This window comes from Mustela nivalis (genome assembly GCF_964662115.1).
Source record: "Mustela nivalis genome assembly, chromosome: 13".
Classification (NCBI taxonomy): Eukaryota; Metazoa; Chordata; class Mammalia; order Carnivora; family Mustelidae; genus Mustela; species Mustela nivalis.
In genome coordinates, this window is record NC_139032.1 from 62,043,320 (window position 1) to 62,063,595 (window position 20,276).

General features: G+C 49.0%; 1 protein-coding gene across 4 annotated transcripts in view; it reads right to left on the bottom strand.

Moving 5' to 3' along the window:
• Positions 1-9,298, bottom strand: part of ANKS6 (ankyrin repeat and sterile alpha motif domain containing 6) — a 49,322-nt gene extending 40,024 nt beyond the window's left edge. For all 4 annotated transcript variants that reach the window (XR_014302163.1, XM_082696489.1, XM_082696488.1 and 1 more), the window contains exons 1-4: positions 8,898-9,298; positions 3,531-4,033; positions 994-1,038; positions 117-321 (exon numbers count right to left, since the gene is read on the bottom strand). Coding sequence is in view for 3 of the 4 variants with exons in the window: in XM_082696489.1 (XP_082552615.1) it covers positions 117-321; positions 994-1,038; positions 3,531-4,033; positions 8,898-9,253 (1,109 nt within the window). In the remaining variant the exon portion in view is untranslated. The remainder of the gene's footprint in view (positions 1-116; positions 322-993; positions 1,039-3,530; positions 4,034-8,897) is intronic.
• Between the last annotated feature and the right edge of the window lie 10,978 nt (positions 9,299-20,276).

Below are 20,276 nucleotides of genomic sequence, written 5' to 3' on the forward strand. Positions count from 1 at the left end.
CTTCCCAGCCCTTGAGTTCATCTGTAGTTTCTCGGGACCAGAAAACCCCTTCAAGAAACCTATCTGAGCTCAGGGTATCGTAAGCCTTCCATGGAGGGAGCAGAGCTGGTACTGACCCGTGGTAAGTGGCCTGCATGAGGGCTGTCCAGCCATGCACGCTGTCCTGCTTGTCAACGTCGGCATGCCTCTCCACCAGCAGCTGCACCAGAGGAAGCTGTCCCATGACCGCTGCCAGCATCAGCGGGGTGGCCCCATCCCCGTTGACCAGATTCACATAGTTGGGGTCTTCGTCTGCAATCTCTTTGACCAGCTGGAAGTTTCCTGCAAACAGAAGAGGGAGATCTGGTGGTCTGCAGGCAGCGGGCTGCCGGATGACTTACCCAGCAGGTTTCAGTAACAAACAGGTGCTCAGCCTGCCTCTGCACTGGGGTGCTGGGCATCAGAGGGGCGACAAAGGTGAAGAAGAGGGAGCCCCCATCCTCAAATCTCTTGGTAAGGGTCGGAGGCAAGAACAAAAATAGTTTTTCTAAAAGAGAGAAGTGTTATTGATATCCCAAGAGAACAGATGAAGGAACATGAAGGGCAATGTGTCGCAGACAGCTCAGATCTCCCTGGGGAGTGAGGATCAGGGAGGGCTTCCTGGAGGTGGGGTCTACAACAGGAGAGAGTTCTGGCTTCATCACAATGAGAGTGGAGTGGGTAGGTAGGCCATGAAGCATTTCAGAGGTAGGGAAAAGCCAGAACATAGCCACAGGGTTTGGCGTGGGGGTGGGGGGCTGGGAGAGCAGTCTGGAATTTGTGTGTAAAGCATCATAATGACTACCAGTCTCCAGGGGCTGAACCACCCTGTGTGAAACCACCGAGTCAGGAAATAACAAAATGCCTGTTTCTTTCTCAAACACTCTGGGTGGCCTTGAAATGGATTACAAATACTAGGTTGGGAGAACGTCCCTATACCCATAAATCTCCAAAAAGATTTTCTAAAGTGCTTACCCATTTTCAATGCATGGAAAATATCAGGCCGCCTTTTCTCCTCATCTAGGTAAACAAAGATTTTTAAAGTTAACCACAAAAGATTTAATAGAATAGAAAAGTCACCCACATGTAACAATACAGCCTAGCTTTAAAAGTGATCTGGTTTCCCAAGCAATCTGATCAGAGACCCATGTAACAGATGAACCCGGCAGCCTTTCTGGAAGAGTTGGAGAGTGTCTGTAGATTCCCCCAAGACAGAACTTGGGTAGTAAACAGGCCAACAAAACCTGAAGAAGCAAAACATTTCCTGATCCCACACCTATAAAGCAATCATTTTGGGGTATTCCAAATTTTGGGATGTCGTCTCTTAGCTGTAATAGGAAAGCATGGTCTTGGAAAAATCTGGATTCCTATGAAAAAACATAAAAAAAAAAAAAAAAAGCGATTCTTCTCTACTAAAAACTAAGGTACAACCCTGACATAATCCCAAAGGAGAGAATGGAGACACTAAGCAGTTGAGCATAGGGGGAGGTCATGGATGTGGCCACCAGAACAGCCCAATGTTCACTTTTGACTTCCTTCCCAAATAAGAAGCAATCTGAACAACTCTGAGTCTGCACAGCCTTGCAGATGTGGCCCCCTGCAAACCCCCTGATGCTTTTACTTTGGTCCCTGCAGCCCAGCTGGTATGGGAGGCCACGCCTATCCCCAAACCTGGGCCTTGTTGTACCCACCTCATGCCGGCCCCTCCCCATCGGTCACCTTCCTCCGAGCCTGAGCTGGTAGGTACTGTGCTACTGTTAGAAAACAGACATCCTCGGCACCAGCACCCCTGTAGGTGGCCGAATGCAAGACTTCTGGCAATTCCACGAACTCCAGAGACAGAGTTCATGGAAAGGGAACTGTGAGGGGCGTGACAGCCGTGAGGGGAACCTGTAGCTCTGGGCGAACGAACTCTCTGGGCTGGGCCAGCCCCCTCAAGCAGCTGGGAGGAAGCTGCCGCCTGGTGCAGGGATCACCAAGTTCGAAGTGAGTGTGTTGGAAAGTGAGTGTGTGTTTCCAGAATGATCACTCTCCTCACCAACAACAGGGGGATAACATGTTAACATGGGGACGATGTGGTGATTTCAGAGATCGAGAATAGAAATGGGAAATGCTCCAGAAATCCACACAGCAATTTTTGTTCTCTTGACCAGTGACTGGCACCCACCCCAGAGAGGGTATTCCGTAACTCCAAGCTTCTCACAGAGACATACGGACAGGACCATGGGACTAAGTGTCTAATTCTGCTAGTGCAATACTATTAAGAAAGGATTCTGCATCTCAGTTTTAAATATGTCACATTCCTTTAAGTATATAAAAGTCTAATTTGTTGTGGGCGGAGCCTTCTCATGGCAAGACCCTTTGAGGAAAAAGCGAGTCCTCTGGCCTGTGTGATGGTTGCTAAGCAACCATTGGATACAAAACATACAAAACAATCACTGACCCTCTAGCCTGACCCCAGGAGGCTGGGGGAGCTGTGCCACTGAGGGTTCCCTCCTCCTTCCAGATGCCAGTGTTGCCATCTGCAGCAGAGCGGACTGGGGACCCTGTCCGAGCCCAGGAACAACCCCAGTAGGGGTCGGGGGGTACCTTCTTGTAGCTCACAAGAGGGAGAGAACTGGGGCAGGGGGTGCCTTCCAGGCGAATTTCTTGGCATCTCACAAAAACAGCTAGAGGCTAATGGTTATTTATTTAATAATCTATCACTAAGAACACACTTTTGCCCTTGCTGCTGGCCTACCTGAAGGCTCTTCCCTGAGAGCCTGTTTGGAGCACTCCCTCAGCTCCTGCAAGCCAGCTGCCATCTCACCTGCTCCAGGAGGCCACCCACCAGAGGCAGCCTGCATCGCCCCAATCACCACCACTCCCAAACCTCAGCCTTGCCCATCTCCCACCCCCAGCATGGTACTGCCCACCTACCATACTATATACTTAATGTTTATTTCATGCTTCTTGCCTGTCTCCCCTACAGAGGCCAAGGTCTCCATGGGCAGAGGGCACATTGTTCTAGAGCAGGGGTTGGTAAACTACAGTCCTGGGCCAAATCTGCTTCCCAGCTTATTTTGGTAATTAGTGTTTTACTAGAACACACCATACTCACTCATTGACATATAACGTACGGCCGCTTTCTCTCTAACAGAATTGAGTGGTTTTGACAGAGGCTGGCCCGCAAAGTCTAAAGTATTTACTATCTGGTCCTTTGCAGAAAAAGTCTGCTGACCCCTATTCTAGAAAGATCCCAGAACCTCCTGCATCAGAACTGTCTGGTTGAAAAGAAGGGTCCTTGCTATGGGGGTTCCAGGCTCTTCCCACAGATACCAAATCACTCCAGAAGGTGGCCCTTGAACCCGCAAATAATAGGCTCTCCAACTGATTCTTATGCACAGCACAACTTAAGACCCACTGTTCTGTAGGCCAGACTCTGATTTGTACATGCCCTCTGGTTGGGTAAGCCTCAGCTTTTGTCATTTAAACGCCATTTAGGGTCCAGGTTGGTGGCAGCACAGCCTGACCTGTCTTGGGCCTGACCGTGGTCAGTGGGTCCAGGTAGTCTGCAAGATCCCTATGCTTGCGGTCCAGTGCAACCTCGAAGGCCGTCTTCTCTAGCACACTGAGGTGGTCAGGGTTGGCCCCCTTCTCCACCAGCTGCTGGGCCACGCCAAGCCTCCCAATGAGCGCCGACAGCATCAGCGGGCTCCAGCCCACAGTTCGGGCCACGCGATTGGGGTCCGCACCCCACTCCATCAGTAGACGCACTACGGCCTCGTGCCCATGCTGGATGGCAGCCATCAGGGCTGTGATGTCCAACAGCTCGTCCCTGCTGTCCCCTGCCCCCGGCTGCTCGCTGGAGGGGCTGTGATGGTCCACAAAGGCACCAGCTTCCAGAAGTAGCTTCACCACGCCCAGGTGGCCACCCCGAGAGGCCACAGTGAGCACACTGGCCCCTAGCCGGTTCTGGGCGTTGACATCAGCCCCATGGTCCAAAAGGAGATGTGCCACACTCACGTGCCCAAATCTGCCAGGAAGACAGAGAATTAGTGACGCTAACATGGAGCACTGACACGGAGACAGCTTATGTAATTCTCATCTGTCATTAATTATTAAAGTCATAATAGCAACTTAGAGTAAAAGGTCTTCTTCTCATTCTTTTTAAAGATTTTATTTATTTATTTGACAGAGAGATCGCACAAGCAGGCAGAGCAGCAGGCAGAGAGAGAGGGAGAAGCAGACTCCCTGCTCAGCAAGGAGCCTGATGTGGGGCTCGAGCCCAGAACCCTGGGATCATGACCTGAGCCGAAGGCAGCCACTTAACCAACTGAACCACCCAGGTGCCCCAGAGTAAAAGGTCTTCTTCTGGTGCCAGGACTGTGCTGGCCCTGCAGGTCCACCATCAAACGTGAACAACTGCTCTGTCTGGGTTCAAATCCAGCTCTGCCAATCACTAGCTATACGACCCTGAGAAAGAACTTCAGCTTCTTCATGCCTTCATTGCCTCACCTAGAAAACAGGGATATATCACTGTGTCTGCTTCAAGGGCTGTTAAGGATGCGACGAGTTAGTATATATTAACAGAGAATACATGCAGCACTCAGAACAGTGCTTGGCCAAAGGAGCACTGCATAAGTGTTAGATGTTTTAATGATCATTTGACCTTTTATGTTACACTAAGTACCGATGTCACCCAACTGGTAAGAAGTGGTATCAGGGTCAGAACCCAGGTCTGTCTGAATCCTGATGTCCCCACTTTTTCCCCTACACCATGCTGCTTCCCACATCCCAGAGAGTTCATTTTATTTCGCTTTGTAGCCTTGCAATCTACTTCTATCTGTGCTGACTCCCGTGGGCAGGGCTCAGGGCTGACTCATGTCTACCCATCCCCAAACACACGCAGAAAGTCCTTCAAGATGAGCCAGGGCACTCCATGCCAAGAGGAGTAGCCGGCTCTGGTCAGCAGAGATGGGCTCACCAGAAGCCTGCTGCCACCTGCTGGCAGGAATGCAGGCTGCCAGGGGCTAAGAATTAGGCCTGGGCGGGGCCCTCCTCCAGGAAGCTGGAGCTGGCCAGGGAGACACAGAAGCGACCACCAACCAACCCCAATACCAGGAAAACAGATACCTCTTCCCAGCAAAACCTCTGCCTTCTTTAGCCACCAGAGGGCAGAAAAGATCTGTTTTGCAGGGTTTTGGTTGGCACACTTGGGGCTGAGCAGGGAGGGTCTGAGTGGGAAGGAGCCTTGGACTAACCAGAAAGAATGACGGGAGAGGGGTCCGGAGCACCAGATCATAATGCCTGCGTAACGTCTGCATCTGCGAGGCAGCGTTTTGGTTCTCTTGTCGCATTCCCCTCCTTTCCGGAAGTGAGTTTCGTACCTCCTATAAACCTAGGGCCTCCCTTCTCCCTGTGGAGGCAGAGCCAAGGCCAAACTCTGATCTGAACTTAAAAATACCTACAGAGACGTGAACCTTAACGGCACCGGGTCACCTCAGCCTCTGGAGGGAGAGCTTGTGAACTGGCTCCTCCAGCTCTAGGGGGACTGGGCCTGTCCCTCCTCTTCTCCAAAAGCAGAAAGGGAGCAAATCAAAACCACAAGCTCAAATGCAGAAAACTTCAACCCCAGCCTGTCTCCCTACCTCCAGTCGTATTCCTTCTCGCCCATCCTCCGTGGCAGGATTGCCCCAAGCTGACAGCCTGAAGAGGCCTGTCCACCTTGACCAAGTCAACTTCATGTCTCACCCAACCCCCACGGCATCCCCGCCACTCTGGCCTGTACTCACCAATTCTACTCCTCCCATGACTTTGCCTTTGCCGTCCTGCCTCTCTGCCCAGAGCACTCCCCTGTCCGTCTTTCCTAAGTATACCATCCTGCTTCAGGATTCAGCTCGGAGCTCACGCCCTCTGAGCAGCTTCCAGGACCCCTTCCCGCCATGAGTTCAGGTGCCCTTCATCTAGGCACCTGAAGTCCCCCGGTCCTTGTCTCTAGGATGCACCTGAGCCTTCCTTCTACCATTATGTCTGCCTGTTAGACCGTGCGCTCTCGGAGGACAGGATTGGGGGCTGACCGACAGTGGGGCTCAGTAGATGGTGTTAAATAAATGACTGGCATAACCAAGCAGAGGATGGTCCAGAGGTGGGCCATGGAAAGGACCACAGAACTCATTTATCCTCCATGGAAGTAGAGAATTTTTAAAAACCACACTATTTCGTTATCAAGCGTAAAATAAAACCTAGGATAACTCCTCGGAGCAGATTAAAAGGTACTGTCACATTTTTATCTCATTTGATCTTAATAAACCCTGAAATATTTATTTTTAAGATTTTATTTTATTTTATTTGACAGAGAGAGACACAGCGAGAGAGGGAACACAATCAGGGGCAGAGGGAGAGAGAGAAGCAGGCTTCCTGCTGAGCAGGGAGCCCAACATGGGGCTCAATCCCAGGACCCTGGGATCATGACCTGAGCCAAAGGCAGATGCTTAATGACTGAGCCACCCAGGCACCCCAATAAACCTTGAAATAAACTGATAATGCCTATTTCACAGATGAGGAAACTGAAGACCTGAATGGAAAGCAGAGCCTCTTCTTTTGAAAGTGATAAGAGTCAAAACTTGAACCTAGACCCTAAAACCCCAAACTCCAGCTCCTCTGGTACAAAACATTACCAGATAGAAAGAAAGGGAGAGAATTTGAACTGAAATGCTGACACCTGGAATACTTTCTGAACCCACAGGTAGCCCAAGAGGTCATTCAATTAGGCTGAAAACATAAAACAATCCAGGGAAGGCTGGGAGAATTTTGTGGATGCTCCGTTTCTTTTTTTTTTTTTTTTTAAAGATTTTATTTATTTATTTGACAGAGAGAGATCACAATAGGAGAGAGGAAGGGAAGCAGGCCCCCCTGCTGAGCAGAGAGCCCGATGTGGGACTCGATCCCAGGACCCTGAGATCATGACCTGAGCTGAAGGCAGCGGCTTAACCCACTGAGCCACCCAGGCGCCCGGATGCTCCGTTTCTAATAGATAATTACTGAGGATGGGGAAGTGTGGGGCTTTCTGAACAGCAGCTGTGATTACCAACTAATTTCGGCAATTAACACCTGTGTTTAAAGACCTGGCACAAAGTCCTACTGCCCAAAGTACTGGGCAGAGAGGCCACACTGGCCAAGGGTGAAGTTAGGACCAAAGTAAACACCATGCAACCTGTCCCTTTCGCATTTGGCCATTGTTGAGGAGCTTCCCCGTGGCCAAGACCAAGAGGAAATAGTCAGGTTACAGGATTGGTGGCCTAGAACAGAGGCCAGGGAGCACAGGCTCTGGAACCACCCACCAGGGTGTTAATGTGACTCTGCCACTTAAAAGCTGTGTGGCCTTGAGAAGTTAACTCTCTGAGCCTCAATTCCTCATCTGTAAAATGGGGGTGACAATAGTACTTACACAGCCCAAGGTTTTGTGGATTAAATGAATTACTTCACTGAAAGCACTGAAACCCATGCTTGTCACAAAAAGTGCTCAAAAAAGCTTACCATTTTCAGAATAGGATAAAACATGAATGTAACCATTTTTTTTTTTTTACCATTTTATTTATTTACTTGACAGAGAGAGACACAGTGAGAAGGAACATAAACAGGGGGAGTGGGAGAGGGAGAAGCAGGCTTCCCCCTAAGCAGGGAGCGGGATGTGGGGCTCGAACCCAGGACGCTGAGATCATGACCTGAGCCAAAGGGAGACGTCCAACCGACTGAGCCACCCAGGCGCCCCAAATGTAACCATTTTGATACTAAAACACCCACCAGAGACCAAACTGAGGGGTGCCTGCGGCCTAAGATGATGGCCAACAGGGGAGAGTGACTTTACTGAATATCAGAGTCCCCCTCCCACCAGCGCTTCAAATCCCGTTCATCCTGCTTCCTGAGAACATCTCAAACATCTAGTTGCTCTCCACTGTTCTCTCTGCTCTGGTCCAGGCTACCATCACCTCTCCCTAGACTGCTGCAATCGCCTGCGAACCAAGCTTTCCGACACTAGCCCATCCCTCCAATCTGTCCTCACCCTGCAGTGAAAGTGATCTTCCCAAAACATAAATCTGATTCTGTCACTCACTCTGCCTAGAACCTTCTATTGCTCCCCAGGGCGCTTAGGATACCTCATCTTTCTCAGCCCTGTCACACAGCATCTGACTCCTCTCCGGGGGTGGGGGTGGGGGGCTCCTCTCCCACTACTTCCAGTCCCCTCCTAGGACTGACATCCTTCTAGCAGTCCTACCAATGCCTTACGTTCATGTTTGCTTTCAAACATTTGCGTGAGCCTCCTATCACGCCCTTCCCCCCTCCCACTTCTTCTGTCCTGGTTAATTCTTACCCAGTCTCGACCTGAAAATATACATCATTCTTACCAAAAACCTTCCTCCACTTCCACGAACTGGGTCTGCCATCCCCAGAGCTCCCTGCCCTTTCCCCATCATCTCTTGTCTGGTCTGCCCACTGGCGCATGAGCTGCTCCTGATGCGGCTGTGCCTGGCTCCCATAGTGTCCCCATCACCCAGCCTAGGAAGGGTAGGTAGGTAGGTTCTTAGGAAACTCGTGTTGCAAGAAAGGATGAATGAACACCTCTAGGATGATAAGTCTCTAAGATTCTATTCAACGCGGTCTTCAGATTGTTTCGAAAAGCCCGCTGTTTCTAAGATTCTGATTTTATTGTTAGAAAGCGCTCCCACTTCTTGTAGAATCCCAAGCTGCTCAAAGTTTACCATTCCAGCTCTCTCGAACGAGTTCTTGACTCGTTACCTCCCGGGCCGTCTGCAGGGGCGCCAGACAGGGCCGGCCACCTGCGCCCGCCCGGCTCCGGGGACCGCCGACACCACCCCTGGGGATCCCGGGCCCCTCACCTGGCTGCCTGCATGAGCGCGCTCCAGCCGTAGTGGTTGCGGCTGTTGACCGAGGCGCCGCGGCGCAGCAAGAAGCGCACCAGCGGCTCGTGGCCCCCGGCCGCGGCGAACTGCAGCGCCGTGTTGCCCGCCTCGTCCGAGCAGTCCACGGGCACTGGGGCTCCGGCCGCCGCCGCCGCCGCCTCGGGCCCGGCCGCCTCGGCCCTCGCCGGCTCCGCGCCCGCCTGGGGCTCCGCGCTGCGTTCCGCCGGCTCCGCCGCCCCCGCCTCGAGCAGCCGCCGCGCCGTCTCGGTGTCGCCCTGGTCGCAAGCACGCAGCAGCAGCTGGAAGGCCGGGGGGAGCCCGCCCTCGCCCATCGCGGCCCGGCGGCCCGCGCCCCTCGGTCTGGCCCGCCGCGCCGGCTCCGCCCCCGGATACCGCGCGCCAGCGCCCCCTTCCGCCCGCCGCCCGCGCGCCTACTGTGTGCCGGGCGCGCGCCGGGGGAGCGGGGCCGCGCGCCTACTGTGTGCCGGGCGCGCGCCAGGGGGGCGGGGCCGCGCGCCTACTGTGTGCCGGGCGCGCGCTGGAGGCCGGGCCGCGCGTCCTCGCCGCACCTGGAGGGACAGTGAGTTCCGGAAAGCTCTGAGGCTAACCGGCCCGCCTCTGCCCGTGCGGCGCCGGGTGACGGCCCTCCCCGGCGGCTCAGGGGACTTCCTGTCCCGCGCGGAGGTCGGAGCGCCTGCTCCAGCCCACTCACGCAGCGAGCTCGGAACCACCGGGTCTGGGTCCGCCGCCGCTTGGGCCGGGCCTGTGGCGCGCAGCTGCCCCCTGCCCCGCCGGCGCCGGGCGCACAGCTGCAACTTCCCAGTTGTTGGCTGAAGCGAGGCTCGGATGGGTCCACTCTGCACCCGGCCCCCGGGACGTCCTGTGGGGCCTTCAGAGCCGGTCCGTACCTGGGGATTAAGGCTACAAGCGCCTCCTGTACTTCCTCTCTTTTCATCAGTGATTCTTGAATCGGCACCATCTGGTACACAGTTACAAATGCAAATTTCCTGACTCCACCCCAGTCCTACGGGATCAGAAGTTCGCGTGTGGGGCCCAGCTACGTGTATTTTAGCAAGCCCTCCGGGTGATGCTCGTGCATACTGAAGCTTAAGGTCCATCTATGTCTGATCCTCGCACCATCCCGTCAGCCACAAGAGAGGGCTCAAGTGACCACCCCCAGTTTACAGAGGAGACACCTGAGGCTTAGGGAGATTAAGTCACAGGACTCTCCTGCAGGAGCGAGGTGACTGGGACCCCGGTCTTCTGTACTCTGGGCTCAACAAATATTTATGAAGTGCCAACCATGCACTGTTCTCAGTGCTGGAGAAGCTGCAGGAACAAAATAAAATCCCTGCTTTCCTGGACCTCACAGTGGAAAAAGACAATCTGTAAATACACAAACAAGTAAGTAACTTATACAGGTGTCAGCGATGAGTGCTATTGAAACAATAAATAGAGCATAACCTAAATCCTAGTACATAGGTTAAAGGATGGGGTATTGGGACGCATGGGTGGCTCAGGTCATGATCCCAGGGTCCTGGGATCCAGCCCTGCATCAGGGCTCTCTGCTCAGCAGGGAGCCTGCTTCTCTGCCTTTCTCTGCCTACTTGTGATCTCTGTCTGTCAAATAAATAAATAAATAAATAAAATCAATCTTAAAAAAAAAAAAAAGGATGGGGTATTATTTTATAATAGGATGGGTAGAGAAAGTATCCCTGAGAATGTGACACTGGCACAGACCATGGAGCCAGGCTGACATTTGGGGAGAGTGCTATCCAGGCAGAGTGGGGGAAAAAGCTTCTAACAAGGGCAGCCCTGTTTGCAAACTGCTTACACCACCTGCTCCTTGCGGTAACATTAACATTCTGATATGTTATTCTGATATGATTTGCTTCCCTAGACTCTGAGCTGTGGTCCGAAAGCTTCACGGAAAGCCAGATACAATAGGTGCTCAGTACACGATGTGTAAATGGCTATGTCTTGTGTACATAGAATCATAACACAGGTCAGCACTTGATGAGAGCCTGAAAAAGGAATAAGGATCATGGCATTGGCAGATCAGAGAAGATGGTGATACCCTTAGGATCTGGGCCAGTAGGGCTGGAAGAAAAAGTCTAAGCAAAATATAAAGATGAGGAGAAACCTCGAAACTACACAGGGCTCAGCTTCCCAAGGGCCAAAGAATGCCAGGATGAATATAGTGGGATTTATTCTGGGAGTAATGAGAAGCCATGAAAAGTGAACAGGCAAGTTACAGGGCTAGAGCTAATCACATCGGTCCAGTGTGTGAGGTGGTACACTCTCACTCCATTCCTGATTTGGCCCCATTTACAACAGAGGTGAGGATGACTTCCTTTTGAAGGTCTAATGAAGACATTTGTTTCTGTGAAAATCATGAATAATTGCATCCTTTTAGAATTCTATTTATTCAGGGATGCCTGGGTAGCTCAGTGGGTTAAAGCCTCTGCCTTCAGCTCAGGTCATGATCCCAGGGTCCTGGCATCGAGCCCCACATCGGTCTTTCTGCTCAGCATGGAGCCTGCTTCCTCCTCTCTCTCTGCCTACTTGTGAACTCTGTCTGTCAAATAAATAAATAAATGAAATCTTTTAAAAAAATAAATAAAAATAAAATTCTATTTAGTCAGCTTTTTAACTAACTAGCTGTTTCATTATAAAAGTTACATGTATGGTAAAAAAAAAAAAAAATCCGACAGTATAGAAGGACATAAAGCCAAAGTGAAAGCCCCTTTCCCTCTTCTCCCACTTCCTGGTCCTACTCCCTGTACTGTAACCAATATTCACATTTGTTTCATCTTTCCAAGGACGTTTCACACGTATACAGACATGCATATGTACATATAGGCATTGATCAACTTTCTTGATTGCACGCTATAGAAACAAACCTTCTGGATAATTTTAGTAGAAAGGGGATTTAATACAAGGATCTTTTTGTAGCTCACAGATCCCACAGGGACCAGAGAACCAATGTTGGAAGGCCCACAACCAAGAAGGGCGCACCATATTATGGCATGGCTGCACCCTATACCAGGATGGAGTCCGCATGGGCCCTTTCTGGAATTCCCAGCTCCAGAGTGAGAGCCTGAGATGAGAGAGAGTAAATGGCTCAGCCTGGGTCATGTGGTCTGACTGGCAGAAAGGGAGATTGAGAAAGTGCACTTCTGGCATTTTCAGCATGTATAGCAGGAGGTAGGCTCCCGGATAGGTTCCCTAGAAGAGTTCCCTAGAAGGGAAGAAACACTCCAGATTAGGGAGTGGGTTCAGATACTGGGCAGCCAAAAAGGATAAGTGTCTACTACAAATATTCCCTTAAGAGTGAGTATCTGCTGCTTATACCTGCTCTACTTCTCCTACTCCGGGAAGAAATGCCTCCTTTCTTTTAGGGAGCCTCTCTCACTGCTCTCAGTCTGTATGGTTCAGTGGTTAGGCTATGTCCCAACCCATCCTGATTGCTTCAGCCTGGGAATTTTGCTAAAGCAATTAGGAACCAGGGCCTCTGTGCTAAGGCTGTCAACTGTCAGGCTGTCCAGATTCTGTAAGCCACACTGTGCTTGCTCTGCCACCACTTGAAGAGACTGCCTGGGAGAGAAGCTACCACTCAGGAAAGGGGGACAAGTGATGGAGAGAGAGGGAGTCAGAAAATCCTCGAAGCTCCTCCCCCCCCCACCCCCGTTCTTTTTGGTAAATTTGTTTGGAGCAGGGTTGTCATCCCCTTCAATCCCAGCCTTCACAAATGCATATTTTACTTTGTGAATGAATGCATTCATACCCTGCAGGCTCTTCGGAATCTTGCTTTTTAAAAAATTTAACAAATGGCATCTTTCCATGCAGGTGAATATAGATCTGCTATATCCTTTCTAGTAGTAGCATGGAACACCATTATGCAGATGTACCCTAATTTATTTAATCATTTTTAAATGATGCACAATTAGCTTGTTTCCACTGTTCTGCTATTATAGAAAAACAAATCTTGTTCTGACGGCGCTTATAGGTCAGGGTCCCAGCAGGAGACAGATGGTACACTTGGCTGAAGAAATGAGGAGCATTTACTAAAGGACTAATTACAGAACTGTGGGCAGAGTTTACTACAAACGCCAAGAGCTGGTGCAGTATCCCAACGCTGCTAACAGTAGGGAGCCATTGCCACCCCAGGCCTGAAGGGGGAAGAGAGAGAGCAGTTACTGGAATTCTGCAAGAGAGAAAAACGGAGAGATCTCGCTGATAGGAGTTAGGACCTTTGGTAGAGGGACACAGCCAACCTATAGCAACCTAGTAGGGAATAATCCCCAGAGCAATAAAACCCTCTGACCTCCTCCTCCTCCTGCCCTCTAGTGTTCCTTCTTGGCCAAACCCAACTGTTAGCCAGAGGTTTGACCCTGCTGCTAAGGTCCCCCCAGTCATCCTCTCACAGTTCAGGGCAGGGAGGAGAGACTCAGTGGTGCATATAAACATTCCAGCGCCTTGCTACTCAAAATGGGGTCCTTGGACCGGCAGCCTTGGTACTACCCCAGAGCTTCTTAGAAACACAGCGTCTTCCAGACCTACTGGACCAGAATCGACATTTCAGCATGACCCCCCGGTGGTTCACGTGCACATAGTTTTCAAAGCATGAATCTGGGACATCTTTGTACACAAATCTCTTATACAAGTGTATCTGAAGTCTTATTATATGAACTCTCTTCCAATATTTTTTTATTCCCTGTGTTGTTTTGGGTCCTCTGAGAACCAAATGCCAAGGTGTCTCCCCCCCCACCTGACCCCCGCCAGGAGAGATGCTTGGATGAAGGAGGAAGGAGGAGGAAAAGGGAGGGAGGGCCTTCGGAACCTAATGCAGATGCTACCGCTGGGAAAAGAGAGTCGGAGGGAGGAGGCTGGGCTAGGAAGTCTCCAGAGTGCTCTGCAGTTCTGGAAATGTCTCGGCCAAGCCAATGGGGAGTCCCCAGGCAAAGGTGGTCTGCTAGGGTGTCCTGCATCAGAGAGAAGTAGCTGGGTTCTTATATCCCCCATCCTTAGTCATTGACTGGAAGAAACCAGGCGAAACAACCTCAGCAAGAACTTCACAGAAGATTGGAAAGCATAGAAGCTGGAGGCTCTCAGCCAGCCGTGCTCCCCGCAGTGGGTTCTCTTGAAGGGTGGTCTGAGCAGTGTGCTTCCATCACCAACACAGCCCTCATCCAACCAACATCTATTGGATACCTTCTATGTGCCAGGCATGGTGTATGTGATGGCATATTATGGATGAAAGGGATGGCCCCTGGCTCCCAGGGAATCCCACATGATTGTGGAGAGGGTTGTCAATGAGTTTTCACTGTCAATTTAGAGGAAGGCATCACAGTTTGGGGATATCACTGACAGCTTCATGGGAGAGCTTGGCCACAGGTTGAGCAGAAAAACTGGGGGAGATCTGGGTAATGGTAGGAAAAGCAAGGAAACAGGTTGGAAAGAGGGAACAAGGGGACTGGATTCCAGAGACCCACGCAGTGGCTTAGCGAGGAGGTAGGGAAGGCCTGGAAGTAAAATCATCTCCAAAGAGTATTTACTTACTTTTAAAGGTCTAACCTCTTTTCCCTAATATGATAATAATGTTTGTTGAAAAGAAATACAATGTTGTGCAAATATAGAATGCGAGGGCCTTGAGATCAATGATCGAAAGGTGGTAGGTAATCAATAAATATTTGTTGAAAAAAATGAATAAATTGAATGAAAAGAAAAGACCCACAGAATCTCATGCACCAGAAATAAATATAATAGTTAATACTTTGGTGAATATTTCTTTAGAGATTTTTTCTTTGTATATATATTAACATACCAAAACAGGATCATACCATCCATACAGTTCTACTAGCTTGCTTTTCTTAATAATGCATCGTAAGCACATTTGTATGGTAAACACCTAGAACTAGTGTCATTCTTGTTAACAAAACTGTGGTATATTAGTGTATGATGCACAATATTTTATCTTATAATCTCCTATTAATGGGCATTTGGGTTAACAACTTTTTGCTTTTATACACAATGCTCCAAAAAGCTTCTTGTAAGTGTTGGGCTGGCGGAAAGGGCTACTTAAGATGGCGGAAGTTCCCGCCACCAGACCTGAACTTGGGCAGGTGAACACAAAGACCCAAGATGGCGAAAGTTCCCGCCACAAGACCTGAGCTCAGACAGGAGAACAAAGACCCAAGCAGGAATCTGAAAACCCTCCCACCCGGGCTCCCATGGACCAATGGGACCCTGACAAGCAGGAATCTGAGACCCCCGCCCCAGGCTCCTGTGGACCAGTGGGATCCCAACCAGCAGGCGAGATATCTGAATAAGGGAAACTTGCCAAAAGATCCCTGAGCTTTCCCCAAGACCCCTTAAAAGCCCCCTCCTCCTGCCTTGGGCGAGACTTCAGCCACTCTGCTTTCCAGAGTGGCGGAACCTCGCCGGAGGGTGCCCACCTCCTCCCGGCACAACTTTCCTGGCTCCCCTTCTCCTGAGCCCTGAAACTTCGCTGGAGAGTGTTTTTAATAAATCTTGCCTTGCACCCACTTTGCCTGGTGTTGTGTTTATCTCGCCGGAAAAAACTTTACAGTAAGCTCATCTCTGAGCACTTATGAATCTTTTTCTGTGGATGTGACATTGCAGAATCAAAAGGATATTAACATTAACATTTCTAATAAATGTTGCCTAATTGCTTTCCAAAAGGTTATACCAGTTTGCCTTCCTACCAACAGTGGTAGGAATAAACAGCCTATTTATTCATATCCTTGCCAGCACTGGAATGAATAACCTTTTAAGTCTTTGCCAATCTGATAGATGAGAAAATATTTCAGAATAAGTTTAATTTGCATGCCTTTTACATAGAGAAACTGAACACATCTTAATACATTTCTAGACCATTTATATTTCTTTACTGGGGAGCGGTCTCTCCAGATCTTTCAGCTCTTTTAATTTTTGTTCTTTTTAGGTCCCTGTTGACTTAACTACTGGGTAGATGTCATCTGCAAATATCTCTTTCTGATTTGTCTTTTGTCTTCATCTTATTTTGGACCTTATAAAATACTAAAATTTTTATTGAGTCAACTTTATAAATCTTTTCTATAATGGTGCCTAGGTTTTCTTGATCCAATACTTATATTGTTGGATTTTTAAAATTATTTTAAATTTACATCTTTAGATCATTTGGAACTTATCTTGGTGTAAGGGTGAGGATAACCAACAGCTATCAAGTTGCTCCAGTCATTGATTGAATCAGCCATCTTTTCCCCACTGATGTTTGAGATACCACATCTACCATATATCACATTAAACTCCATAAGGGATGAAATGATCCCTGTGAAGAGAGCTAATATGACAAATCAAAAGTGCCTTCTAGAGTGATCTGTCTGTTGGTTGAACAGTTGAGGACATGAGATGGTGTGGTCAAAGAACAAATAAGCTCCCCAAACAAACAACACACCCAAGGGAGGATAAGGTACAAAAAAGATTAAGGTCCTGGCTGAATTTGCCCTCTGTGGGTGCCAGCTTGTCATTGTTAATAATGATTCCTTGTGCTTTTCCTCTGCTAATGAGCTCTTGTATTTCCAATAGCTCCCAGGTGGTCCCAATGCTGCCGGTCCTTACACCACACTGAGTAGCAAGACACCTTCCCTTTGCCCTTGTAGAAACTCTTCCCAACCTGCTTTGAGCCTGGAGAGGCTGGCTCTGTGGACTCCATCACTCAGTCCTCCCAAAAACCCTACTCCGGAGGTACCATTATGATCACCACCATTTTACAGATAAGCAAATGGCCTAGGGCCACAGAGCCGTCTGTGACGTCAAGCAAGCAGGCTCCGAGGCTATGCCTCTACATAAGCTGAGTTGCCTTTTGCCCTGACAGCAGTTTGCCAGCCAACTGTGTGTGTGGAAAATCCTGAATTCAGTCAAGTGACCTGGACTCAGACTATTGCTCTGCGATGGCCATGTCCCTCGACCCTGGCTAAATAAATCCCTCCCTTCTCTGAGCCAAACTTTCCTCCTCTGTCTGCCTTGCAAGGTTGTCAGGAGAGTGAAATGAGAATGGGACATGAAGAGTAAAGTCTGGCGGTTTACGGCACACACGGATGCTCTGTAAATGACAGCTCTTACCATTAGCCGGGAACTGAACCCTGTGTTGTGCCAGGCTGACACTCCCTTCTCTGCCGCTGAGCCTGTATCAGGAAGCATTCCAGTGTGGTAAGCTGATCCAAGACATTATGAGTTGTAATCCTTGTCTGTTTTCTAATCTGACCGCAGATCTTAATTGTGTTGAGCGTTTGGACAGAGGCCAGACGGCACAGCTCCAGGCCTTTCCTCTCACACCTGCCTTCTAGTACCAGCCGGCAGACTCTGTTCCGTGAGTGAAGTCATCTCCCACCAGGATGGTCTCTGTAGACGGTCGTCCTGTGTGGGAGCTGCTTTGCAGGTTCACCCCAAGCCCTTCACCTCCTCGAGCCAGTGGGGAGGGGTCCAGACCAGGGCAACTGTGAATCTATAAGGGCGACAGGTGAGAGCTTACATGTCGCTGAGACACCAGCTTGTTTAAAGGTCCTTTCCCTACTCTGTGTCTAGGGCTTCCCACCTATAAAGTGAGAGTCAGACCAGAAATATGTCTCTTAACTTTTTTGGGCCATGGTCCCCTTGAGAATAGAGAATAATTGATAAAAAGCTTTCGAGTAGTTTCCCAGAATGTAAAAAGTTAAAAAAAAAAAAAAATACAGCTTACTTACTCTATCCTTCTATGGGCGATGCAAAACTATTCCTTGCTCTGAGCTGGGAACCAGCAGAGGGAGTTCCATATTCACCTAGAAGATGTTTTCAAATCTCTGGTATCACTTTAACATTCAGATATCCACGTAAACATTATTTCCTCAGTGAAGCCTTTCTAAACCCCTCAACTAAAGCACCCTATAATTTGTCTTCAACACACTAACCACAACTCTGGTAAGTTACCTTTTTAATATCTGTCTGTTCCATTGCCCTGTAAGCACCATGATGTCAAAAATACCTCTTGCAACAAAGACTCTCTCCTTGATCAAACCCTAGCCCAGGCTCCTCTGAGCCTCCTTCTCAACTAGGGCTCAACCTTGGCCTGTAATGAGGACAGAGTCTGAACATAGATACTTCCCTTCACATTAAAGATGTAAACACTGACAGTTTTTAACAGCTCAAGGCTGCACTGGTAGGATATCCCTAGCCCCCTTACCTGCTAGAGGAAGCTCATGGCTGTCCAAAGAATTCACTGTTTATCATAGCTAACACCTGTCGGCCCCTAACCATGCTTTCTTAGACAGTTTGCTAAGAAGGGCTTATAATTATAAGTCCTTTCTCTGTCCCTTTAAGATGTATGTGTATCTCCTACAAATCAAGAGTGTCTTTCCCAAGGACTGAAAGCCATTCCTTTACAATATCATCAGGAAGGATAGGGCCTCTGCCTTATAAGCCTCTGGGAGGGTAGAATCCTCACTCTGATCCTTGCCAACCACAGATACAGCAGGCATCATCAGCATTTACGCTGATCACGCTTTTGTAATTTTTCACTTCCCTGACTCTATTTAAAATGCCCAGTCATTGTGGTCAAATCAAAGTGAATCTGTTCATGCTGGACCCTCTTCCCTAGTGCAGTCATCCATTACTGATTAAGATCTGTCCTTACCACTTCAACTGGTGTCTGGTTTTGTTTCTCTTTGACGCTTGGTCATTATAGCATGCCTAAGATCCTAGACCCTGGCACATAGTAGATGCTCAACAAATATTTCCTGAATTAAAAATATTGTTGACTAAAATCATCCATTAATTCTAGCTATCTATTGCTGAGTGATGGACCATCGCAAAACTTCACGGTCTAAAATGCGAACCACCTTGGATTCTGCGCAATTTATCCTGCATATCATTTAGGATTAGATTTGGCTGCATAGGACAGAAGACCCATAGGAACAGTGGTGCAAACAAGACAGAAGCTTATTTCTCCCTCACACAAGCAAAGCCTGGAAGAAGCCCATTGGGACTAGTTCAATGTCTACAACGACCGGGACCTGGTTCCTAATGCCCTATGGTTTCACCACCCTTAGTGCACGCCTTTGACCTCATAACCTGAGGTGGTTGCTTGAGCTCTAGTCTTTATATCCACAGCCCAGCCAGCAGGAAGAAGGAAGGGTAAGGAAGTTTCCTTCAAGGACATTCCTTAGAAGCACTGTCTGACAACTGCACTGACAGCTCATTGGCTGAACACTCAGTCACATGGCCATGCCTACCCATGAAGTAGGCTGGGGATGCTAGGCTGTAGAATGCCTGGTCTTTACAGCATGGGGCCAGAGAAACAAACAAGCAAAAATCAAGAGTTCTACTCTTAAGTAAAGAGAGGAGGGTGGATGTTGGCAGACATCCACTGGTGTCAGCCTCCTTTTTACATCGTTTTATTTCCTGTTCTGCCACTGACCTGCTGTGGGCTTGCGCAACACACTTTCTCTGGTTGTTATTACCAGTTCCTCTGGTCGTTAGGGAGGAGGGTACTATAATCTGAGAAGGAAGCTCAAAGTATTAAGCAGATAAGCGTCAATGTTCTGATTTTAGGAAAGGGAACGTGGGTCCCACCCAGCCAGCCTCTTTTTATTTTCTTGGGTGGTTCCCTCAGATTTCTGGGAGCAGATTTTTGAAAACTCCCATACTGAGTTACCACTGAGGACTTTCTAGCAACAAGACCTCAAGAATTCATGTTTGTTACATTTTGGGAGTAACTCCCCTGCCCTTAACCGGGTTGTGCCTTCTGTCAGATACCTCCCCAGGGAGTTCAAAGAGATGCCAACAGAAGGCAGTATAAGAAACAAAGCCAGACATTAACTGAGCACTTCCTGTGTGTCTGACACTACTCAACTCTGCGATCATGAAGTGATCACCACTCATTTGTCCCTTACATTTGTTGTTGTTGTCATCGTTGTTCTAGGCTAGGGTTAAATAAAACACGATCCAATGCACCAAGCGTTTTAACAAAGTTTGATGATGTTATGGAGTGAATTGAGCCCCCACAACAAGATACGCTGAAGTCCTAATCCTTGGTACCTATAAATGTGAATTTCCTTATTTGGGAAATAAGGTCTTCACAGACATAATCCAGTTAAGATGAGGTCATTAGAGTGGGCCCAAATCCAATTTACCTGGTGTCCTTAGAAGAAGAGTAGAAGAGACGTAGACAGATGCACATCAGAAGAATGACAATGGGGCCAGAGGTTGGAGGGACACATGAGTAAGCCAAGCAATGACAAGGATTTCAAGCAACATCAGAAACTAAGAGAAAAGTATGAAATGGTTTCCCCCCACAGAGCCTTCTGAGAAAACAGG